The 26,142-nt window shown below is 41.9% G+C and overlaps 2 protein-coding genes across 2 annotated transcripts in view; one reads left to right on the top strand and one right to left on the bottom strand.

The window, feature by feature from the left end:
• Positions 1 to 1,207, bottom strand: part of GNAZ (G protein subunit alpha z) — a 153,397-nt gene extending 152,190 nt beyond the window's left edge. Inside the window, exon 1 of the mRNA XM_054006811.1 lies at positions 879 to 1,207. The gene's annotated coding sequence lies outside the window, so the exon portion shown is untranslated. The remainder of the gene's footprint in view (positions 1 to 878) is intronic.
• Positions 1 to 25,936, top strand: part of RSPH14 (radial spoke head 14 homolog) — a 203,431-nt gene extending 177,495 nt beyond the window's left edge. The window contains exons 4-6 of the mRNA XM_054006812.1: positions 20,922 to 21,147; positions 24,409 to 24,545; positions 25,656 to 25,936. Of these exons, the coding sequence (XP_053862787.1) occupies positions 20,922 to 21,147; positions 24,409 to 24,545; positions 25,656 to 25,894 (602 nt within the window). The 3' untranslated portion in view covers positions 25,895 to 25,936. The remainder of the gene's footprint in view (positions 1 to 20,921; positions 21,148 to 24,408; positions 24,546 to 25,655) is intronic.
• The last annotated feature ends 206 nt before the right edge of the window (positions 25,937 to 26,142 follow it).

Below are 26,142 nucleotides of genomic sequence, written 5' to 3'. Positions count from 1 at the left end.
AATGGCCACAAACAGAAGAATTCTGTTACCAGAAACAAAACTGGCATGTATTTCCCTGCAGGTATGCAGGGCTTTAGTTTCCTGGGGTATCTTTCCATGTTTGAATAACTTATTAAAATGTAGATACACACGTATCTAAAAACTCGTGGTTCAGAACTGCAGATGGGAACCATGCACAGGTACAGATTAATATAATAAAACCTCTCCACGCCTTCACATGCATGAACACACAATGAGATAATGCGCCCCAGCGCCACAGAGCTTCTCCTCAGAGCCAGGCATGCTTAGGATTTAGCAAGATGTGCCATTTATAGGGAGAAGCTACCATAAGAATCCAACAGCTAGGTGTCTTTTCTAATTAATGTTATGCTATCTGCATCCCTCTAGGATGAAGTGGTCTTGTACAGGGAAATGTGAGGGGATGGAGGGAGGAAGGATGGCTTCCAGCAGAGACAATCTGGCTAATTACCTTTCTGAAATATTAGCTGAGCACAATGGACCTTAGTATGGCTCAGGTATTGGATATATGTGGATTAGAATCCAGGATAGTAAGGGAGATGATGACTTTATTCTGTGAAAAAGATAGCAGGCTGAACCTGCAGCTGACACAAGGCCAGCATCCCTTGGGAAGGTCATTTTCACTGTATCAGCAGCCTTCCTACCCTTACTAATTTTCTCTCTACACAGTAAAACATTTCTAGCTCACAGTGACATTCAGCTGTGCCTTCAGCCAGCAAAACCTTCCCTATTGTTTCAAAATCACAGCTTTCCCTCCTCCCTTTCTCAAATTCCTTCCTATTCAGAAAACAGAGGAGAGAGTTATGCTAATCCTTAATCTGATTTAAGAGAGCCAGAGAAATGCCGAGCATTTCACTTACCTTCTCACAGCCAGGCAAGCAGGGAGCCTCCACCTCTTCAATTCATCAGTACAAATGTTCACATCCACTAGAGCTTCCCTGTCTCTCCTGTGGCCCTTTTTCACATCAGTATTTAGGATTCACCGGGAGAAGCTGGACAGCAGCTGCAGAGGCATTAGACCAAAAGCCCATGTGAGGCAGGAAAATTTGCCTTTTTTCCCATTTTCTTCCTTTAAAAAAAATAAAACAGAAGCACTTGTCTGTGTCCCGTGGTCCCCTGGTGTGAGACAGGGAGGTGTTTAGTGATCACACACAGAAGACAGCGCAGGGGGAGTTTTTGGTTGGCTGTAGTGGGAGGAGTCAGAGGTAGAGAGCTTGTTTCCAAGTCAACAGAAGGTGGGGGTACAGCTATCTTTACACTGAAAGGAGGACCACACTGTAGAGCACAGCTGTCTGGGTCTGAGGCGCTTGCTAACTTGCAGAGGCACTGTACTTCGGGATTGGCTGTCTTGGAAGACAGAGCCTGGATTGTCACACGTGCTCTCCAATGGAATAGCAGGGAATGTGCTGCTGCTTAGGGAGGGGAAAGGCAGTGCTGGAACCATGCTCACTGCAGCCCTTCGCTTTCTCTTGCTCTTTCCCTGACTGCTAGATAGGTCTCGTTGTATAAGGAGCTATGTTGCTGAACGATTTGCTTGTCTTCACTGCTATATTACACACACATTATATAATACACATGTACATATACACATTCTACCAATACACACACACACACACACTTTACTCTTCCATTTTTTCTGCAGTTGTACAGATTTCCCTCATATCTGTCCCAGTCTAAATTAGTGTTGATTATTTTTTAAAACAATTTTACTGTTTATTTCTTTCTAAGGCAGTGATTGTATTGTATTAGCCACCATCTACATACATTTTAGAACAACAGTTCTCTTGAGGGAGAAAAACATAATTCAGTGTAGTAGGGCACGTTTATTTTTGTGTTTCTGTTGCAGTTTTTCCTTCTCACTCACTCTCTACTTTACACATATTTTCTTCTCTTGTGTTTTCCTTTTGCCTTTGACATTTTTTCATTCTTTGTCCCTTTTACAGCTATAGATTTGGCTGACCATTGCATTCTTTTGCACAGTCAGTGTCCAATATCAACATCTTACAAGCTTCAATTTACCTGTGAAATAAAGCATTCCATTATCACGTTAATGCCTACATTATCTTACTTATTATTTTCCTTGTTTGTTGATGACTTTTTCCTTTTAATTCTTTCAAGCTGATCAGAAACTTCTCAAACTGTATATCAGTAGCCTCTAAAAATGTGTGATCCTCCTGTCCTGATTGATTAAGGCCATTTCTTAGCCATATTTCACCATTTGGGCATCTCCATTGGAGGTAGCAATGGTGGAAACTATAGTGTAGATTGGCCTTGAGTGGTTTTTTTTTTTTTTTTTTTTTTTTCCAAACCAAGTGGGCTAGACTACAAGGTGGTAAAAGCACCTGAGTCCTGTCTACATTACCGCTTCCACTGTTATCGCTGGTTGAGCTGCAGCACTGGTTGAATTTTCAAGTGCAGATACAGCCTAAAAGCGTGCTCTCACATCCAACACATAAATAAAAGCCCAGCATTGAACCTCAGAGTAAAAGGGAGATTTGCCCCCAAGCTTTAGGCATTTTCTTCTTAGGCACGGTCAACATTAGAAAAGGTTTGCCAGTACAGCTATACCGGGAAACCCTCTTGGTGTAGCCACAACTTATACTTGCAAAAATGTGCTTTTGCCAATAAAGCTTATACCAATTCACCTAACAGAATAAGCTATATTGTCAAAAAGCACTTTTTTGCCTGTATAATTGCATTTACATTAGAGCTTTTACTGGCATGAAAATGTCAAAAATATTCAAACCCCAACCAACATTATAATATCAGCAAAAGTTTTAAGTGTAGACCCACGGTTCTGGGAGACTGTTGCTAGAAATTCTAAATATGCAAATACATTCCAAGGTGCATATGCATTAAGAGACAATGACCAGTTTTGAAATCCTACTAAAAATAATGTTTTGCTTTTAATATTCCTTTTCCTTCCCATTGCACACGAGGCCATCTCAACTACACTGCTAAAGGAATGCAACCACAGAACAGTTTCCATATATGTGAAAGGACAGTATGTGGATAAAGGCATCATAAGTTTTGCAGGTTAATCTGCTGTTCCATAAAGAACAAGTACTGTAGTTACAAAAGAAGCTGACATCACTATTCTGAAGGTACAATGGAATGTACTTTACATTTGAAAAACAGCACCAATAGATGGATAATGAATTTTAGAAGTGAAGCTCTTCTGAGAATGAGGCAAATCAGTGGTGTGGCAACTCTTTAGTGACAATTTTTAGTTTTGTTGTGGCAGTGCAACACTAAGGCGACACTTCAGATGTTCTTGATCAATGGTACAGACAAAACCCATGTTTCCATACAAACTCATTTAATACAAGCAAAATGGGTTTCAGTATCCCTATACTGAACACAAGCATATCTTTCCCTCTATTTCATCTCCACAGCCTCCTGAAGACAAGGAGTCTCTACATCTTGCTGCAAACAAGTCTTCAGTATGGCATTTCTTTTTCTAATTGATTGCAACATTGGCACTCAAACTCCCACAACAATTGTAAGGAAAATATATGGCAGATGAGCCTGTGAGGCTGGCAAATAACTCTTACAGGAGATTAAATGCCAAAATAAATCTGGGGTGTTTGATAACCAGAAAAGCCATTTATTATTATTAGATTTCAATGCTGTAACTGTTGTTCTGATTATATGCTCATATAACCCTATCCCCCCAAAATCCACAGCACATGTTGAAAAAAGAATATGTATAGTTTTTGTTTCTTGAGATTGTTGGACAATTCTATGCTGCTGCCTTCTTAGGAATTCCATAAATGTCACTTTGTGAGGTGAGTCTTGATGAATAACTGTTTGAGAGAGTAGTCTGGTTAGGGTGATGTGTCTGGACCCTTTCTTTCCCTAATGCCTCTCTGTAGGGCAGACCAGGATTTTACCTATATTGTCAATAAGAATTTTATGTCAGTCCGAAGGAGATAATGTTTAACTAGCAAAATGTCATGAAATCCTTTTCTTGTATAATACCCAATATACAGTATAGCTGGATCCATGCTTGCCCAAGTATTTGGGCATCTTTACTTTGCCAATCACTCACCAAAGTTGAAGCCTTGCTTGTTTACTGGAATTTTGGGGACGGGTAGGTTTATTTCTCAGACCAATCAAAACTCTTGAAGTTATACAGAATTCATACATGTTTAGTTTCAATGTAAATTCTCATAAAATAGGAATACGTTAGAAGAAGCTGCAAAATCCAGTAGGTTTTTTTCTAATTTATTTCACTGAGGTTTATTATATGTAAATAACAATATCACAACATATACACACGGTTGGTATAGAAAAAAAGCAATTCAAAGACCAGAGGTATCCCTCAATTTCCCTTCTTTGTACTGCAAAATTTAGTTATAATAGTTTCATTTCATTCAACTGTCTCTCTAGCACCCTCTTTTTAACGAGTAATTTTAGATCTGGGTTAATTATACAAAGAAAGGCCTGTGATTCACTTTTTAGCACATGAAGAATTGAATAGAGTATTTAAAGAAGATTACAAGTAGCTATATTTTTATTTTTCTCATGTGAAATTATTTGAAATAGCATTAGATACAGATGACTGGATTCTAATATTTATAACTTTCAAGGATACAGCTTCTTTGATACCAATGGCTTCAAGAAGAAGAAAGAAATCATGAATGCACTTTCCTGAAGGTGGTATCAGCTTAGGTTCAAAAAGCTGGGAGCCCAGTGGATCTCAGCACTGTTAGCCTGACTGGGGCCAGAATTTCACCCTTTCACATTTAGGCCCTAATCCTGCATCATTCAAGTAAATGGGAGCTTTGCAGAAGATCAAGCCCTTGGAGTATGTCTGCACTATGAGTTTGGTGGGGGGAAGAGAATGAGTCCCCAGCTCACGTACACATGCTTACAATGCCAATACCCATGCTACTGTAGCTTCACTGCTATTTATACTCACACTAGCTTGAGAAGAGTGAAAGAGTATGTGTATAGGAGCAAGGAAATCACACCCCTTGCTCCTAGTATGAACATAACCCTAGTCTCCCTGTCAGGTTTGATGGTGAAAGACACTTTCGAGGATTTAAACCTTGATGTCCCCTTTGCTATTGCTACTATTGCCAGTAGGCTAAATGGGATGTCTTTTCTATTTTTGTATCTTGAAAGACTAGAAAAATCTAAGAATCAGGTGTCCCATAAACAAAAAATTTTTGAGAAAGTTATTCCTCTGAACTGAGTGCATCTGCAGATCAGTTCTTACTATGTAGGAGTTTCTTCATATTTTTGTTATATTCCTAGTGCATCTGTAGTTCCCAGTCATTGGGTCAAATGCTGAATCAGCATTCACCACAGAAGCCAAGTCTACAGTAACAAGTACTGAATCCAGCAGCCTGTGGACAGCTACCTCAGGGCTAGCCTAGAGACCTGGAAGATATGCTAGTTTTAGCTGTGCAGTTAACATTACATAGCAGTTTTCACTTATCATAACCTTCATGATTGAAAGGAGGGCCCTAACTCTTTCAAAGACTCAGAGGGAAAAAAGAAAAAAAAAAACAGGGATTGTATAAAATAAGACAAAAGTATAATTCTTTGTAAAGCATCCAGCCTTCAAAATTACAGCACCATTAGGGAGCTGCTGCTTTATGGAAATATTTTGGGAAACATTGTTAAAAAATAAATTGTTTGTTGGGTTGTTGTCTGTAGTTTTGCCTTCATGCATTTGTGGGGAATAAGGGGGGGAAAGTCTTTCACAAGATAGTAATAATTGATCATGAAAAAAAAATGTAAAATGTATTTTTGGTTTTCAAACAGAAAAAGATGTTTTATATTTAAAAAGTACACAAAGTGACCCTGAATCTGCACTGTTGCAAACACACACAACAACACCCAAACTAGACCTAGCTCATATTACTGAGAAATAAATACAGACAATCAAAAAAGTGAGTGTTTGACAAACTGTCATTTATGACCAATAAGAAAATAAAGTACATCTCCCATTGGTTCCTGAGGGACAAAGGAGATATAGTAGTAAACTTAACTCAAAAGAACGCTTCTCCCCCTCTCCCCCAAAATAAGCAAACACAGAAAAAGTAATACATCAGATTTCACAAAGTTCAGTTCTATTTGTATTATTTTCAGGTGGTAGTGCCATAGGCAGGAAAAGATTATAGAATACAGCCAACATATGATTAGCCAGCACTAGAATATTTGGCCCCATATTATTTCCCAACCAGTATCTGATCCATTAGAATAGGAGTTCAGTAATGAAGAAAGAGAAAAACTAAAATATTCAGCCATTGGATTTCCTCTTCATTGTGCTGTGAGCAGAAGTCATGGCTTAGCTCTTGCGCTGTAAGAGCAGGTTGACTTCAGACTCTAGATCATGTAAAATTTTTGTCTTTAGCTCATTCTCAGTTGTGCAGCAAACAGCATGCCATCAGTATCTTTGGCTTTGTATTTCAGGGTTCAGATCTGAGAAGAGGGTTTTTGCCCTTAACAAGAATATCTTTGGTTCTAATAACCTTAAAGGTGGGCTGCAAAATAGAGCTCTCTCTTACAGACTTCTGACTAGACCTTTGGAACATGCCCCTCTATTTGGCATTGGTGAGGCCTCATCTGGAGTACAGTGTCCACTTTTGGGCCCCACACTACAAGAAGGATGTGGAAAAATTGGAAAGAGTCCAGCGGAGGGCAACAAAAATGATTAGGGGGCTGGAGCACATGATTTATGAGGAGAGGCTGAGGGAACTGGGATTATTTAGTCTGCAGAAGAGAAGAATGAGGGGGGATTTGATAGCTGCTTTCAAACTACCTGAAAAGGGGTTCTAAAGAGGATGGATCTAGAATGTTCTCAGTGGTAGCAGATGACAGAATAAGGAGTAATGGTCTCAAGTTGCAGTGGGGGAGGTTTAGGTTGGATATTGGGAAAAACTTTTTCACTAGGAGGGTGGTGGGTCACAGATGACACTGCTGCCAAGTATACACAGCAAACAAACTGATTAGAAGAAAAAAAAATTCATAATCTTTCTGCTAATGTTGTTTTAGGAGTTGCTTATAACAGTACATTTTAAAAGCTCCAGAAAGTAGTGTGTTTTTAGAGTTGATTGTGTCCTTTTAAGAGGACACAGTTCCTGGAATCTCTTATAATTCAGGTATTGTTTGTTTTCCCTTCCCAGTTAAGGCCCCAATTCTGCAAAGATCTTTGCATGTACTTAACTTTAAACATATGAGTAGTCCCAATGAAGTCAATGGGATTTCTTGTGCTTTAAGTTAATAATGTGTATTTTTGCAGGCTCTGAGTCTAATACTTTAAGGCAGATTAAATAGGAGGTCCTTTTTAATCTTGAAAGGTTAGAAGACTAACGGGGATTCTGTAGCATTGTACTCTTTTTACCAAAATTACTAAAAATGACCACCTGTTTTCATTGTTCAGCTGTCCTGGTGTTGGCACCAATGGGAGCTGTAGTGTAGAAAAGGATCCAGTGGCTTCTGGTAGATATACCATTTGCTAGTTCAGGAGATCTGGCCATAGGAGCCTTGTCCGTGTTAAAGCCCTAAAATCCACACTTCTGGGTGCTCCTGGTTCCATTACCTCTAGATGTTAGTAGAGTTTCTCTCCATATTGATTACATATCTTTCCTAGGGATCCAAAAAAAAAAAAAAAAAAAAAGTGTGTGTGGGGGTGGTTAATTTAATTGTTGTACAGCCAACTATAAAAATAACCAGAAAATATTTCTATTAAAATGATAAAACTTGCTGTCCTCTGGCTTTAAAATCCTCCCTTCCTTGCCGGGTGAATGCCATTGAAAAAACCACTGAATTCCAGTAGCAAAGACACCCCCCCAAAAAGAGGTGGAATTTTAAGGCTCAAGGACTGTACCTTACAGCAGTTTTGAAATTTTCTGATTTGTAATTATTTTCAAATGGAAAATCAGTTTTTTCAACCTTTGGACACAAACCTGCTCCTATTGAATTTAATGGGAGTAATCAGGTCTCTTCTGCTTCATCAAACTGGGCCCTTGCAACAGAGGATCATTAAGGCTGCAGCTCTCACTGAGAGAAACAGCTTCTTTCTCTAAATGGCAATAATGCAATGACAACAAGGAGTTTAGAATATGCTTAGAAAATTCTTTTCTAAAAGAATATTCCCATTTATATAAATGAGATTTTATCATAAATAATAAAATTAAAAATAAATAATAATTCATTAGCTCTTTTATAGCTCTTTCCATTATTAGATCGCAAATTACTTTACAAAGGAGGGCAGTATCATTATCCCTATTTTACAGATGGGGAAACTGAGGCACGGGGTGGTGACATGACTTGCTCATGGTCATCCAGCAAATCAATGGCAGAGCTGTGAGTAGAACCCACATCTCTTGAGTTGCAGTATAATGGTCTAACCAACAGGCTGCAGGCCCAAATCCTTAAAGGGATTCAGGTGTTGCTAACTCCCATTGATTTCAAAGGTAATTAGGTACCTGAATACCTTTGAAGATGTGGGTCACACTGAAACAGAGCTTGATTGTTTGCCCAGATCTCAGTAAACTGAGCCTTTCATGTGTGGATCCCCACTTCTTTATGGAAGGGGGTCAGAAGTCAGCCTTTCCCACAAATGCTCTATATGCACGAATAGGGAGAACTCTTGGTTTCTGTTTCCAAGTGAGGTCTAGTGGTTAGAGCAAGTCTTGCCCCTGTGCTGTGCCTCAGTTTCCCCAATTATTCAAAGGGGTGTAGTACCCTGCCTTTTCTCAAAAAGTGTCATCCACTGGAAGTCTTTGCATTTCTTTATGTGCACTGAGCATCTGTAGGGTTAAGGGGCTGTCTTTACAATGGATTTAATTTATGAGTTTTATTTCCTGCCCCAGTCCCTTGGGCTATATTAATACAAAACAAAAGCAAACTGCAAAGGAACTGAGGTCCTTGGGCTCTGAATACACATGATCCTCCCCCAAACCCCACAAATTCTTGGCCTTTCCTTTTGTGCAAAGCCCCTGCCCAATAGGGAACCCTTGGTTCCAGAGACAGCTGCCTGTGGGGGATTCCCTGGCAGGCCGCTCAACTGGAACAGTGCTGTCCAGGAGTCAGATGGGCGGCAGAGTGGCTTGAAGCCAGTGTGAAGGATGGCGTTGTGCCTCTGGCAGTTTCTTGAGATTAATGGGGCTCAAGAGCCACACACTCTGCTTCTTCCATGGGAGGAATAAACCTGACCAAACAGAAGAATTTGGAGGAAACTCTACAAAGAGCATCAGGGTTTTCTTCCCCCACCTTGGGATTTTCCATTCCCCTGGGATTGCTCCACATTATTTGTAAGTTGACGGTGTCCAATCACACCCCTTTATGCAAATCTACTAAAGTACAATATGATCTTCCAAAAACTGGAGCAGAGTTACTGGAAATGAATCCCTAAGGGAGAGCTGCTCACACTAGAGCTCTGTTCTGCATGCTGATCTCTAGACACTACTGCATGGAGTGCATAAGCTGCTGTAAGGTAAAAGATGGGGAGGAGGATTATCTATGTTTCAGAGCTCTTTATCTATTTCATGCACATCATCTAGGGGCCAGGCACAGGTTGAATTTTTTAGTACAGCTTGCACAAATATGACAGAGTCTGTGGGCCTGATTCTCCATTGCCTTCACCGTGTATAATCCAAATGGATAGCAAATGCTACCACATCAGAAAGACAGTGTTTTAGTCCCACTTTGCATCCTTTCTGCCTCTCTACTGCCCTGCACACAAAGAACAGGGCAGTAGAGAACGAGGCCCCTTATCACAACAGAGAGCCTCAGCTGAAAAGCAGAAAGACATCTCTAGAATGTGCAATACCCACCTGTTTTGTTTTGGAGAGCGATAGTGATCTAAAATCAACATGTTTCACTCAAACATTTGGGTCTCCCAAATTTCATGTGGAGTTTCCAGTTTTCCCTAGATTTTCTAAGCAAATCTGGACTGGAACCAAGTGAAACTCCTTGGTTTCATACAAAATCAAGGAATTCCACCACCCTTCTTTTCAGGGGCCGCTGTCACCCACCAAGCTCAACCTGCTCCCCAAGTTGCCTTTTGTTATCTATTTATGTAGAGTGAGTATTTGGCTTTTATTTCATCCTTGCCGAATACGTGAAGGGGAGGGCTGGCTGGCATCCTCTCTCATTCCAGAGCTTTACAAGGCATCTGTATTGTCTGCCTTTCCTGCCTCTACCTCTTTGGGAAAGGACCTCAGGAGGTTGAGCAATCTGGCCCTTTCTCTACAGCGCTAGAGAATGCTCCTTCTGTCTTTGGTTCTCACTGACCCTAAGTCTGAGATACACCCTGTATGCGGATATAGGAAATCCCCAGAATTTAACCTGACTTGGGGTTTCATTATGAAAAATTCACACAACCGTAGGCAGAAACCACTGTAAACAATTTCACTGGGATAGGAAACAACTGTTCTTGGAAGCACCTAGAACTGAAAATATGTTGACGGGGAGGGAGATTACCAGGAAAAACATAATTTATTGAGTTGTGTCACGGAGCAAGTACGCCCCGCCACTCGTGGGGGAGGCTAAGGGCATGGTAGCTCCGCAGTTGAATCAATATGGCTGCCCTTAGCCTCAGAGATATGTGGCCTAATGGGCAGAATCAATAGGACTCCCCTCGACTGCAGGGAAGGATGTCAATAGCGGAGGTTTGGTGGGCAGCGCTGGCTCCTCTTCCCCACCCCCAGGCCCAGCCCCTTTCTTCCTCTCGGCCAGCCAGCCCAGGGCTACCTTCTCCCATCCCTCCCCCCCTTGCTCCTCTCGGCCAGCTGAGGGCTCCGGCCGTTACTGGGGTGGAGAGGTGCCCTCAGCCACTGTGGCTCTGCTCTGGTCCCACCTCCTCCGCCAGAGGCTCGTACCACTTGGTGGTGTGATCAGGGGTGGAGGGGGAGGCTTGGCGGCAGGCCTGGGGATTTCTGGCTGCCGCATGCTGTGGACAGCAGGGATCCCCCATGGCATGGCCCCTGCTTCTTCCCTGGGCTCTCAGGCCTCTGCCTCTTCCCTGGGCTCTCAGGCCCCTGCCTGGCTGGGGCAGTGGTGGTGGGAGGGTGCTGTGCATGCAGCTCCCTCCCCGCCCTGTGCGCCCACCCATGCCCCACAATTATTCGAATGCAGAGGCCGGGGAGCGTGGGGATCCTGAACCATGCTGGGCAGGAGGCGGCTCAGCCACCAGTGGATGGACATCCCAACCAGTGGGTGCTCCTTGCTCCAGGTAAACCCCCTCAGCAGAGGCCCCACGGAGCAACTGGAGTCCCTTCGCCCCATCCCCCCACCAGCACCCCTGGGAGAGACCCAGTGCCCCCTGCCCCATCCCCCCACCAGCGGCCCTGGGGGAGACTGGACACACACCCCGAGTTCCCCCTGCCCCATCTTCCCGCGAGTGCCCCTGGTCTAGGGAGAGATGTGGATCTGGTCTAGTTTGGAGGATTGGCCTTGTCTTTTGGGAGCACAGCTGGTCCTGATCCTAGTCTCTGTGCCTCTCTGCCTGGGGGGAGGGGGAAGGACTAGCAAGAGTAGTATGAATAATGATACCGTGAATAAAATGTATTCAAGGTTTTCATACTTTTATTTTTAAAAAACATTGTAAACAGTTTTTTAATTTGCCCCATTTCATACAAAATTTTATTTCAAGGCCTGGTAGTTCATATGAGAAATGTGAAGGATGAGATAGTGTGATGATTCCCTTTCAGTGGGAGCAGCACATGGCTCGTGTTTTGGCCAGCTCTAGCTTTTGACTGACACAGACACTGACACACACACACCCCCTTTCCCCACCTGGGCTGTGCTGTGAGGCATCATCAGCTGCTGCTTTCATCTCCCTGCCTGGGCTGCATAGGGAAAGTGATCTTGATGCAGGGAGCACTGATGTTGCGCCTCGCTTCTCCCCACACAGGCCCCTAGGGGTGTGCAGGGCAGAGGAGCAGCAGTCCCTGGGGGAGCAAGCAGCAATGCCAGCTGCTTCCTGCAGCCAGGTCAGTTTCCCCACATTGGTACAGGAGGGAGATGCGGGGGTTAGGAGTGAAGGAGGTGCAGGGATTAGGGGCACAAGAGTGGGAGCAGGCCTTTGGGGCAAAGGGAGGGTGGGGAACCTGGGGAGCACAGAGGGGTCAGGGACAATGGGGGGGGGCACTACACCCACCGGGGCCAGGGGCACCAAAATGCAAGTTTGCCTATGATGCCATTTTCCCTAAGGCCAGCCCTGAGTCCCTTCCTGGGTTACTTCCTACCGTGATTCCTGTAGTTGAAGTCTGGGCATCTTCGGAGTCCCCCAGCTCTTCGGGCAATGCTACTCCCAGCAACTGCAATCTCCATGGGATCTGCCGGTATCTGGGTACCAGTCTGAGTCTTGGTGTCTCCTGATCCCATGGAGTTGGTAAGGTACATCCTCCCTCCTCTGCAGTCAGCCCTGACTGAGCTGGGCTGCTCCTTTTTATACCATAGCAGCAGTTGGCGCATGCCCAGCAGGGACAAAGGGGCATGGCTTCCACTGCCAAAAGTGCTGCCTTAACCTCTTCCTCTCTAGTGCGGGGCAAGTGTAGCGGGGCAGTTACCCCGCTCCTGTGAAAGGCTGGGCTGATTGGGGAAGCAGCCACAGCTAGGAGACCCAGAGAGTGGGGATACTGCTGGGGCAGAACCCTGAGATAAAGGGGCACTGGGGTCTGGGTGGGACATGGGGCCGGAGGCAGGTGAGTGACCAGACAGCAGAGGGCACTCTGAGTGCTGAAAGAGCTAATTCCCAAGACAACCAGCAGGAGGTGCTGCACTGGTGAGGCATTACTTCGCTACAGCAAGTACAAACCAACCCCGGGAGTCATGTCTGATGCTTTGTGGTAGAAACGTCAGCAGATATTTCAGACTTCCACAAAGAGATCCTCAGGGCCACCAGAAGACTTCACAAGCCAGTCAAAAAGCTAAATGTTATCCTGTAAGGGTATTCCTAAGTCTCTGCTTTTGTGGAATTAGCAATGAAGCATAAAGAAAAAGGGGCATACTTGCCTTAAATAGTTTGCATTTTTTTTCTGTGTCAAAGAAAATTTTTCACTTGTAAAACTACCTTTCTCTTGACTGTATTTTAATTCCGTTATTCATGCTGAGTAGTTCCTTATCTGTCAAGTAGCCCCACTGAAGTAACTGGGAGTACTCATGGCGTAAAGTAGAACTCAGCTTGTATGAGTCCAGCAGCACATGGCCTTCTGTAAATCCCCCATCTCTGCTGTCAACAGCAGGAGAAGCTCTTTTCTCTGACAAAAATAGTTAGGGCAGAACGTAAGAAATAATGCTGATATTTCAACATTAACACACACTTTACAAAAATCAAAGAATTAACAAAAGTATTACCTAAATGTCAATGAGTAATCTAATAAATTTTTTGCACAAAAAGAAAGGAAAAAGCAGTGTTCACAGCAAAAAAAATCTGGAAAATGAAAACTTGTAAGTACACATTTCTAGGAAGGAGCCCAAGTGAAGTGCCCCCCTTAATTCCTCTGACCCTTAAAGTAGCTGGACTTAAAAGTTGAAACCCACTTCCACTGCTCTCAGCAGTGAGCGTTCCCAGTGGTCAAAGAAGGTGTTTGAACATTGAGTGTGTTCATTCTTTATTGGGGGAGAAATAAGTGTGCGCTCTTTTTCTCTCTCTGCCAAATTCTGACCTCAGATATATGCAAGCAATTCCTGTTGAAGCCAATGTGAGTTGTTCATGTATATGCCCATAATGTGGTCCCTTTTTGCTTTGTTGATTTATTTTGCTGTTTCTAAGAGTGGAGCTGCTTGTTGGCCCCTTTTCAAGCTATCTAAGTAATCGAGCTGTACACTAATGCCAACAACTGTTCACAGCATGGAGAAAACAACACTCCCCTCTTGTGTGCCTGCCCTTTAAAAGAGACTGGAAATATCACCATTTCCAACACAGTTTGGATTGGAAACAGTGGGAGAAAAGCCAGAATAGCCCTTTTCATGGGGTTTCAGCTATATCCAGCAGGTACTGAGATGTGGAGCTTTATTTTATTTTATTTTTTTTCAAAAGATAGAAAAATCTTTTCAGACTTCAGAAATTCATGTTTTGTTTGGACGAAGAATGGTGAGTCAGTTCATATTTCATCCAAAATGTTTCACTAGCTCTTGTTTAAATAAAATTTACAAATGAAAAGCCTGATTGTAAAAACATTGTTTTAAAACAATTAACATTTATAAACCACTCTTTCCCGATGCTCAGATAACTTAAACTGCTCAACACATTTTTATGAAACTTAATTTAAAAAAAAACCACATTTCTGTATTAAGACCAAACGTAAGACATTTCAGTCCGAAAGGTAGTGTTTCCAGAAAGTTGTCTGAAAATAGAGATATAGAGCCAAAATGCCATCTCTACCTGTAAGTATAGATTGTAGATCGGGGTCGGCAACTTTTCAGAAGTGGTGTGCCGAGTCTTCATTTATTCAGTGTAATTTAAGGTTTCACATGCCAGTCATACATTTTAATGTTTTTAGAAGGTCTCTTTCTATAAGTCTATAATATATAACTAAACTATCGTATGTAAAGTAAATAAGGTTTTAAAAATGTTTAAGAAGCTTCATTTAAAATTAAATTAAAATGCAGAGCCCGGACCAGTGGCCAGGACCCGGGCAGTGTGAGTGCCCCTGAAAATCAGCTCAAGTGCCGCCTTTGGCACACGTGCCATAGGCTGCCTACCCCTGTTGTAGATGAAAATGAATAGTTATACTAGCTTTGCATACTTATAATGCCATATAAAAGAGAGAGAGAGAGAATCTAGTGGATGGAGCAGTGGGCTGAGCATCAAGAGACCTGGGATCATTTCTATACCTTTTCACTGACCTCTACCTCTCTATACTTATATTTCCCCTCCCCTCCTTTATCCATCTTATCTATTTAGTCTGTAATCTTGTTGAAGCAGAGACTGGCTCTTATGCATTTGTACAGTGCCTAGCACAATGGAACTATGATCTCATTTGAATCCTCTAGGAACGACTGTGATAGAAAATATAATACATGTATATATTTACAGAGCCTGCGTATCATAAATATGGATTATTATTTTATTTGTTTTAGTGTATCCCTTGGCTGCAATTGAATTAATGATTTTTTTCTCTTTTTAAATATTGGGCTGTCCTTCCTTAAATCGGATCTTAAAATAATTGTTTGGGGTGCCAAGGCAGTCTCTAACTTCTTGGCCTTACTGTCAGAGAAGTGAAAAGTCAAATTCTATGTGCAGGAGTCAGTTTTAGGACTTTTCATAAATATAATAAGGGAAATGGTTTAAATGAGAATATCCTATATGCAATATCAAAGCCTGTTGAGAACAGGAACACAGGCAATAGAACAAATAATGAAAAAACAATGCAGCCAAACTCAGAGCGCTAAATCATGGACTCAGACAGTCAACAGAAAATGCAGAGCAGCAGTTTGATAAATGATTGGATCTGGTAGAGGCTTATTGAGTAACAGTTAATGATTGTCTGGGCCCTCGATCTACACATGCAAGTATTTAGGCAGGTATAAAATCCAATATTAACTGAAGAGACCTGAATCAATCCAAATTCTCTTATGAACATGTTCGCTTTGTTATACCCATTGAATTATCTTTCCTTTCTGTAAACAACTTAAATAAATCATGCCAGGTGTTTGTGGAAGCAATGATGTCATCAGAGCCTTTTATGGCAGGGTGTTTTATGAGTCACTTTGCTCTTACTCTATATTTGTATGTCTCCCTTACTGCTCAGAGGAGCAAGGAGGGATTTGTAATCTCTCACATCTGAAACTTGATTGTAGCACATGCCTGGAGCACAGATCCTGAGGATTACTTATCATCTGAATACTTTAATTCACTATATTTGAACTCAGATCTTCAGAACAAGCAATACAATGTCAGATCTTTTTCCTGCCTTCATGTTGTTTTTTAGAAAGATCTTCACAGTGGAGGGAGTTCATAAACATGTGAGGATCACATTGCAATTAGTAAGTGAATTATCCCAGACACATACCTGTAGGCCAAACAACATTTTCTTCTGAACAAAATGAATTAAATTATTTTGCATACACTACAAGATATTTCCTAATTTATGATGAGCCAATATATACAGTTGAAGCTAAGATCTTAGAAGAAGAGATTAGACATTTATATGGATGGTGAACATTGAGTTAAATGAGACAGGATGAAAATTTGTATCATAAAAGATAAAATGCTCATGCTTCAGGGCATAAGCCAACCACTAACTGTCAGGGCTGGGAAAAAACAGATGTTCCATAATTTTTCAGAAGAGTTTTTTTGTGCCCTTCCCTGAAGCATCTGGTACTGACCACCATAGGATGCTGAATTTGATGGATCATTGGTGTGATCTAGTGTGTAATTCCTATGTAAAAATGTAATCTAGGATCTATTTTTTAATGTGAAAACTCTAAAGTGTATTCCTTTCTGCCTGGCTGAGAACTTTCAGACAAAAGATTATTTTTGTTTTCTAAGTATTCTTGGAGACACTAACAGACTTTCTTTCTAAGACAACTTTACTGTAAAACAGATCACAGATTTGGATCTTAATTTAAAAGAGAATTAGTTTGACATTTCAAGGGATGACTATAGAGTCTCTCTCTTCAGTAAGAAGATAGAACATATTTAGCTAGATGTTGGAAGTGGAGCACACAGGTGGGCTCTTTTTCATTTTTGGTGGGCCTATCCACTGCTCCAAACACCCTGGAAGGAAATTTTAGTCTAGTTCAAGAATACTGCTGTCCTTTATCTACTCATTGACATATCTTTTGGGGGAGAGTGGAGGAGCCTGCATTCTCAATCTTAAAATTACATTAGCTAATATGGGACTTTCAAACTGTGTTTTATGGACCACCAGTGGTCAATTCTTCCCAGTGGTCCAATGAATGAAACTTTTTGAGAACCACAAAGTGGTGGATCAGGGTGTTGTGATGGGAGAAGCACAGAGAGGCTCACTCCTTTACAAACTGGCCTGCAGAAAGGAAATACTGGAGAAGCACTGAGCTACTGCATGCATTTAATCTATGCTGCTAGTCACACAACTGCCCTGAAAATAGGTTGCTCCTAATCTAGAATGCTGCTGATGTCATAGACGTGACGGTGCAGCTATGGATAAGGCTTACTGACTCTATATGACAGAAAAAAGAGATATTGCTAAGTTTGAGACTTACTAGGGATGCATGTTTATGCTTCCAGCAGCTAGAGCAGAGACTGAACCCCCATCACACAACACCTGATACAGCAGATGAATGTTAGCAGTGAAAAGAGCAAAAGTGCTTGCACAAAAGTAGGGTCAACTAAATAGGTGAAATCAATATTAAAACAAACAAACAAACAAAACATCTAAACAGAAATTGTGGAACTTGCTGTGATTCCTCAACTCAGTCATTGTTTCTTGTTACAGTCTAGCCAGCAGCCTCTTTCAGCAGATTGTAGATTCTTTTAGGGAGAGACCCTGTGTTCCTACTTAGTTTGTCAAGCACAAAGCCCACTATTGGCACTATGTAAGATGCTCTGTACAACCTTGGCCAACTCACTGTAGCAGAAGGAGACAAGATGGCTGGGTGTGACACATAATTTGCACTCAGAGTCTCAATAGCAAGGGCCTCCACCAATGGTAAGACATGAAGAGGGAAAAATGCAGTTAATTAAAGATGACTGAGTCAAAGAAGCTCAATAAACATTAACTGGCAGAAACAAACTCAAAAGCCAATGAAAATGGGGCAGTCAAACAGATCAATGCCACATGAAAGGAAGGATGCAAACAGAGACATGGGCCATTAATTTTGAGATGCAGCAAAAGACACATATGTATGGTTGCAGGAAGAGAAATGGTAGTGGAGATAGCAAGAGTGCTAGGCTAGCATTCAAGAAGGCAGGCGTGAGAGAGACAAACAGGAGAGAAAAGATGCTGGGATAGCACAAGGCAGAAAGAGATGCATGGCAAATATTTGGCAAAAAGGGATTAAGAAGAGTTGATGAATGGACAAAGACAAACAGAAAATAGGCATGAGAGAAAAAGAGTTAAGAGAAAAGTAATAACAGACAGAAGGAAAATGAAAGCGAGCGATTGCTTATTTTGGCTTAGATCAGAGCTGAGTGTGCTATATGAGAAGCATATTTGTCTTATGAACTGTTAATGCCTAGTTTGTGATCCTTGCCTGAGGAACAGCAGTATGAAAACTACACACTGGGCCTGGAAGCAGGAGGAATGTAGAGCTTTTAACTTCCCACCATTTGTATTTATTTTTACGTTTGCATGCAGCATGCCATCTTATCAGGGAAGAATAAAATTACTTTAAGGTCAAGTTGTCCAAATGTGCTTCCTGTTTGAAAATATCACAGAGTAGCTATCACAGCAGGTCTACAGGAAGTAGATGGATGCTGCAGGAACCATCTGCTTGCAGGTCAAATCCTCCTCTGACATTGAAACCCCCAATTTTGCACATACAATTATTTGCATGGCAGACCTACATTTGCAAATAGTAGGAAGTTTTTGGCTATCCTAGTCTCACATGCCAGTGGGCTTATGGGGAGATTTTTGTCATGAACAACTATGGGAGCAATTTTAAAGGCTGGTTTTTGGAAGTTTCTCTCTCACTATACAACTTACTTCAAAAGACCTTCAAAACATGTGGAGGCAGATTCTTGGGATCAGACCAGTGGGGGAAATATGGGTAGGTCAGCCCCAGGTTATAATGTAGGCTGTTCTCAGTTATTCCTGCAGGATCAGTTCTCTAGGGACCATGCTGCCAGCCAGGGGTTCTTGACACACAAAGCACTCCCTGCTATATCCCCACCTTTTTCCAGCCCACCCGCAACACAGCGCAATGACAAAGGAGCCAAAAGTCAGTGAAAGTCAGCGATACAGACTTTATTCCTTTATGAGGAGAATCTCTAGCTGGCCCATTAGAAGCCAATCATCCCTTTTGTTCCATCAAAGCAACACAAATGGGATGGAACATGGGGCCAGAATCTGGTCATGAATTTCTTTCTCCTCGTGCCTGAAAAAGAAAGAGAAAATTGATTAAAGAAAGGAAAATGGAAATCATACTTAATTACAATATCATGCCTTGGCAACATGATTCCCCAGTGCAGTCACACTGATCTATGGCATTACAGAAGACATGTATATGCTCTCCCTACATCACTGTCCTGTCACAATACACAGTTCTCAGCTTAAAACATCACTTATTTGTAGCCTTCAACATAATTTTTGTGATTCCAATTTTCATTTTTCCCAACTTGATGGTTTTTGTACTCTTACTGCAACTGGCTTCCAAATGTAGCAAAGGTAGCAAAAGCTTTAATAACATCACTGTCACGGCTTCTTCTGCATTAGGAGAGTAAAGCCCAGTAAGCTAATGACATATGAAATTACTCAATGTCAGCAAAACCTCAGAAGTAGAGTAGAGGTTATTCTGTTCTATACATTGATAAAGGGCCATAGTAGTCTTAGGCTTGACTGTGAACTGAGGGAATTTTTCCCATGGGTTACCAAAGGGTCATTGAAATCCTTTTCTAGCTGTACTTGGGGGAAAGATCCCTTTATTCCTGAATAAGGAGATTGCTTTTAAGTAGCCTTGTTGCTTTTCATACACTGAACTTCCTTGTTCAACTACATATGAATCAATTCAAATGGAGCCACTTTTCTCTTAGTAACCAAAGAATTGTCTTAGCAACCAGACGCTGAGGATTTTGTTTCCACATAGTTACTGGTGGACAATGTGTTCTCTTCTGCTTTCACTTTTCCATGGCAATGCTGTTTCAATGTTGGCTTAGTATTGTCTAAGAAATGGAATGCTTAAGAGTAAGCCACTCAGCCCTCGCAGCTGTGCTGTAGCCCAGCAAGATTATTCTTTCTAGGAAATAGTGAAGTGCTGACTGCTGGGAAGCTCAAACCCCCCATTTCTCCCAGTATAAATCATTGCAAGGAGTGGTGTAAGGGAGTGTGACGAACCGGGACTGTTCTTAATGTGGTCTTTGAATGCTGAGTCGGGAGAGTTGGCTGGGAAGGCAGGGGAGGTTGGCTAGGACGGTCTGCATTGGGGGATGGGAGACTGGCCTTGAGGGAAGATACCTGAGCATGTAACGTGAGAACCCAGGAAGGGGTTAGAGGCCAGGTGAAACCTCTGCCCGGGAAATTGAACAAAGGCTGTGGGAGGGGTCGTTGAAGGGAGAGTTTCAGGAGCTGGCTGGTGGAATGGCTGGGAGGCAGACAGGGCTCTGACCTCCCAAGGGGGCTGTGGTGCCCTGGGACCCCAAGATGGACCTAACTGGGGGGGGATCCTGTTGTCTGTGCCTGCAAGACCTGTCTTGGACCTGTGTTCCTGTTGTCTAAATAAACCTTCTGCTTTACTGGCTGGCTGAGAGTCATAGTAAATCGCAGGAAGCCGGGGGTGCAGAGCCTTGTGTCCCCTCACACTCCGTGACAGGGAGCACACAGCTATTCCACTCCTGTAATCTCTCAGCAGGAGTTATTATAGGGACAAAATAGTGCACTTGTGGAAATTGGGAACATCAGAGCAACTGTTAACTTGAGCCTCACCTGGGTCGAAATCATTGTAGGAACAAGCATGAGCTGTGGCAGTAGATAATTTGTTGCCTCTCTTAGCAAATGACGCTGGACAGAATAAGGTTGAAGGGAATGACTCTGCAAGAGAATACATTTGAGAAAACTATAAACTGCTTACAGTTTGCAAATAGAGGTGAAATTTGCCAAATAAATCCTGGGGAAATGTTGGAGGAGTGCTGGTAAAGTGTCCACAGTTACAACGGTCTCCATCTCCCTTAACACCACACTATGGGGACAGAAATAGCTGGGTCATTTTAATCATGGTAGCAAATTTCAAAATGTTGATTGAAGCATTAAATGCCTTAGCACTTTCAGTCCAAGCTTCCTTTCTGTCTCTGGCTGCAGGTGCTGTTGGCATAGTGGAAAGCAGTTTGATTTCTTCACTTGTTCTTAAACTGAAAACTGAGCTGGATGAAATCCAAGAGTTGATACTGGACACACTCTGTGGCTGCCTATGTGTAGAGGCTTTTGAAGCTCTTGCAACAGGCGCTGTTCCCATTCTGAAGGAAAAGCTCACTCATCCATCAGTGGCCATCAGGAGCAAAGCTGCCCGTGCCCTCTTGGGAATTAGGTAAGGGGAAGAAAGGACTGTGCACATGGGTTGTTCCAAGACAATATCTGTCTACTGATTGAGTCCCGGGCACTAGTTTGCAGTTGTACCACCTTACACTTTAAACTTGTCACATCTCACATTGCAAAGTAACATCAGGCTAGATGTGTACGTGGACTTAGCTGCTCTGGTGTTGGCAATTCAGTAGATGGCACTCTTCCCTCCCACCCCTGCCACTCACGTTCATAGTGAGCTAATGCCCCTGCATGGTACTAAGCACTGCAGCACTGCTGGATGTACCGTTTTGTATATGAGACAGTGTAGAACCAAAATCCTGATAATTTGTGATCACCAGATCGATCCCATAATAACCTTTTGCAAGAGGAGGAATGTTAGAATAAACTAATTATTTTTTACCTACCTAAATTTTCAGTTGGATACAGCATTCTTCATCTCCTGTTATAAACTTTGTCATTTGTTACTATGTTGGGTTAAACAGTTGCTATATTTTATCCTAGAGTGGCTGCATTTCAATGGATAAAACATTCCTGTGTATACTTTGTATATCAGTTAGTTAAGTCGGTAAAGCATTTCACAATCCTTGGAGTAAAATATACAATATAAATGCAAGTTGTTAACAGAACCGTGCAGTATGGTGAAGGATAACATATTTGGTCACTATGATGTAATACAGTTCAATATAATAATCTTCCATGGAAATGGCATCATTGTTTATGAAAACTACTATGCTAAGTTCAGCCCAAACACATGCTGAATAGGGAGCTACAATATGGCAGATCCTCTTAAAGAAATGAGATCTGTGCACTCAGAATCATCCTGTGGCTCTTTATTTAAGTCTTAAATTCATCATCCACAGAGTAAACCAATAAGAGTTTTTAGTGAGTCAAACCCAAGAGTTCAACTACAAGCCTGCATCAAGGCAAGGACCCTGTATTTTATCTCATTTGTGAGGCACCACATTTAACAGTTAGAGTATTAGATAATATGAACACTTGGCTTCTGGCTTTAAAGGCAAATGGCTGTGGAAATATAGGCACCCAACCCCAGTGCTCACTGCTAGTATCACCAAAATACCTCCATGAGCTATACTACTATATAGAATCATAGAACTGGAAGGGACCTCGAGAGGTCATCTAGTCCAGTCCCCTGCACTCATGGCAGGACTAAATATTATCTAGACCATCCCTGACAGATGTTTGTCTAACCTGCTCTTAAAAATCTCCAATGATGGAGATTCCACGACCTTCCTAGGCAATTTATTTCAGTGCTTAACCCACCCTGACAGGAAGTTTTTCCTAATGTCCAACCTAAAAGGCCTTTTTTTCAATTTAAGCCCATTGCTTCTTGTCCTATCCTCAGAGGTTAAGGAGAATTTTTTTCTCCCTCTTCCTTGTAACAACCTTTTATGTACTTAAACTGTTATGCCCTCCCACCCCAGGTCTTCTCTTCTCCAGATCCAATGTTTTCAATCTCCCCTTATTGGTCATGTTTTCTAGAACTCTAATAATTTTTGTTGCTCTTCTCTGGACTTTCTCCAATTTGTCTACAACTTTCCTGACATGTGGCACCCCAGAACTGGACACAATACTCCAGTTGAGGCCTAATCAGTGCAGAGTAAAGCTGAAGCGTTACTTCTCGTGTCTTGCTTACAACATTTCTGCTAATACATCCCAGATTGATGTTTGCTTTTTTTCTCCCAATAGTGTTACACTGTTCATTCATATTTAGCTTGTAATCCACTATGACTCCCAGATCCCTGTCCACAATACTACATCCTAGGCAGTCATTTCCCATTTTGTATGTGTGCAATTGATTGTTTCTTCCTAAGTGAACTACTTTGCATTTATCTTTATTGAATTTCATCCTATTTACTTCAGACCATTTCTCGAGATCATTTTCAATTTTAATTCTATCCTACAAAGCACTTGCAATCCCATCCGCAAACTTTATAAGTGTACTCTCTATGCCATTCTTTAAATCACTGATGAAGATATTGAACAGAACTGGACCCAGAACTAATCCTTGAGGGACCCCCTTGATATGCCCTTCTAGCTTGACTGTGAACCACTGATAACTACTCTCTGGGAGCAGTTTTCCAACCAGTTATGCATCCATCTTATAGTAGCTCCATCTAGATTGCATTTCCCTAGTTTGTTTATGAGAAGGTCATGCGAGATAGTATCAAAAGCTTCACTAACATCAAGATCCACCACGTCTACTGCTTCCCCCCATCCACAAGGCTTGTTACCCTGTCAAAGAAAGCTAACAGGTTGGTTTGACATGATTTGTTCTTGAAAAATCCATGCTGATTGTTACTTATCACCTTATTATCTTCTATATATTTACAACTTGATTGCCTAATTATTTGGTCCATTATCTTTCCGGGTACAGAAGTTAAGCTGATTGCTCTGTAATTCCCCGGGTTGTCCTTATTTCCCTTTTTATAGATTGACACTATATTTGCCCTTTTCCAGTCTTCTGGAATCTTTCCCGTCTTCCATGACTTTTCAAAGATAATTGCTAATGGCTCAGATATCTCCTCAGTCAGCTCCTTGAGTATTCCAGGATGCATTTCATCAGGCCCTGGTGACGTATTTTAGCCTCTGATCCTTCTCATTTTCACTGGCATTTACTGTGTTAGAGGTCCAATCACTGCCAACCTTTTTGGTGATAATTGAAACAAAAAAGTCATTTAATACTTGAGACATTTCCACATTTTCTGTTATTGTTCCCTCCCCCCCCCCTTGTGTAATGGGCCTACTCTGTCTTTGGTCTTCCTTTTGCTTCTAATATATTTGTAGAATGTTTTCTTGTTACCCTTTATGTCTCTAGCTAGTTTAATCTTGTTCTGTGCCTTGCCCTTCCTAATTTTGTCCCTACATACTTGTGTAATTTATTTATATTCACCCTTTGTAATTTGTCGGACTCTTTTTTGAGTTTCAGATCATTGAAGATTTCCTGATTAAGCCAGGGTGGTTTCTTGCCATACTTCCTATCTTTCCTATGCATTGAGCATGTAGTTTCAACAGTAACCACTCTACCACAAACTGACCTCTCCCTTGTCCGATTTGTAACTCTGGCATGGGTGTTTAAAGTGCCCTCTAACATTCAGAATAATCTGGCTCCAAACAGAACAGAAGAGAATTCTGCATCAGCATTCTCGTCATGAAATGAAGGGGGGAAATGGTAGGAGGCTGTAGTCAGTTGTACTGATTGTTGACATAGGTTCAAGAAAGCACATTAACCTTCTCTCTTCCTCAGTATCCCTCTGGAAGGAAAAAATATTGTGTGGGATGAAGAGGTTATCCCAGTGCTGGTCAGCCTGTTGGAGGATTCAGATCCTGAGGTCCGAGCCAATGCAGCAGGAGCACTGATGAATGCCACCATTACGACCCAAGGTGAGAGAAGCAGCTCCTGCTGGGGATACTTCCTGTAAAGCAGAGCATTCCTCATTCTGCTATCAGACTAGTGCCATTTGATCAGCTGACAGTTTTATTTCATAACTTTCTTAGATAAATTGAAAAAATCTAGGTTCAGATAATGCTAAAGTTGTTGCAGAAACTAGCAGAAACGGGACATTTCATTAGGTCTGTCCCTCAGCTACTTTGTTCACCCATAGTGTCTAGGTATTGCAATATAGTTGGTTTAATCCACCTCCACTGGCTCAGGGAAATGTATGTCAGGCCTACCAGTGCCTGGGGAAGATTCTTTCTGGCAGAGGACAAGTAATGGTTATAGCACCACCCTCCCTCAAAGGTGCTGCTAGGTTAGAGTCCCACAACCAGCAACTGTCCTGGGAATGCTTTGAACCTGCAATCCTTAGCTGAGAGCAGGAGTGCCTAAGTTTTCCATTACTTTCCTGTAGTTTGTGTGTGTGTTTAAAAGGTACCGTTTTCCCCACTACTGGGGCGGAGGGAGTTCTCATCAATGTCAGATCCATGACTTTGAAAACACTAACGGGTAACTTTTCAGTGTGCTGAACATGTAATTGGACATACAAGAATCCTTAATAACAGTAATTGTGTTTCAGTCCTCCTCTGCATACCACTGCAAATGCCCCCCTTGCTCTGGAAGATGATACAGGAGTAGATTTAAGTATTTACTCAGAATATCTTAGAAAAGAAAAGAATGGAGGGCGCTCCTGAGGACATTTGCCCTGAGAAATTTTTTCTTATCATTTGGTGTCTCTTGAGATCTAAGTGATTCTTTTCAAAGTAAAATAAATAAAATGTGGAAAGTAGGGGGAGTTAACTTAAGTAGTGGGATTGCTCTTTTAAGAATAAAAAAATGGAGGTTTATTGTGGTCTCTAGCAGAGATGGACTGAACCAAAACCCAAAGCCATCAGCACTACCAAATATTGAAGTGTTCAAAATCTAGAACCAGAGTGGAGATCGAGCTAGCTCCCTTTCTAGTGTGTGGTCATGGTTTATTAACAGGTTCAGGCTTGTTAAGTGGTTATTTGATTATATTCAATAACAAATTTTAAGTCCAATTATTTTTTGCTCAGGGAAATATGCAGCCCTTAGTGCAGATGCCATTCCACCTTTACTGAAGCTGGTCGATGATGAAACCAGCAAAGTACGCTTGAATGCAATCAAAGCCCTGACCATGCTGTCTGAGGCACCTGAGGGTCGCAAGACACTACTGAACCATGTGGACCTCTTTCGAGGGCAGCTGAATGACTCAAGTGAGGCTGTAAGCAGAGCAGCAAAAATCGCCATCAAAGTCATCGAGTGGAAACCTTAAACCCAGGGCATCATAAAGCAATAAAATAGCAGCAAAACTCCTGCACATTGTGTGACTCAGACTTTTTCTTAAATGTTCTGTATTAAATCCCTATCTGTTTTAGCATATGAAGAGTTTTACTTCACCTACAACTGCTCCTCAGTATTTCTGCACGTAGAAATCTATAGGGAACAGTGTGTGGTCTTGGGGTTAGAATAGGGCACAGGGAGTCCCTGAAATATTTACTTTATTACTCCAGCATGGCCATT

Source organism: Malaclemys terrapin, chromosome 16, assembly GCF_027887155.1.
Source record: "Malaclemys terrapin pileata isolate rMalTer1 chromosome 16, rMalTer1.hap1, whole genome shotgun sequence".
In the NCBI taxonomy this organism is placed as follows: domain Eukaryota; kingdom Metazoa; phylum Chordata; order Testudines; family Emydidae; genus Malaclemys; species Malaclemys terrapin.
This window is presented reverse-complemented; position numbering and strand designations above follow the sequence as displayed.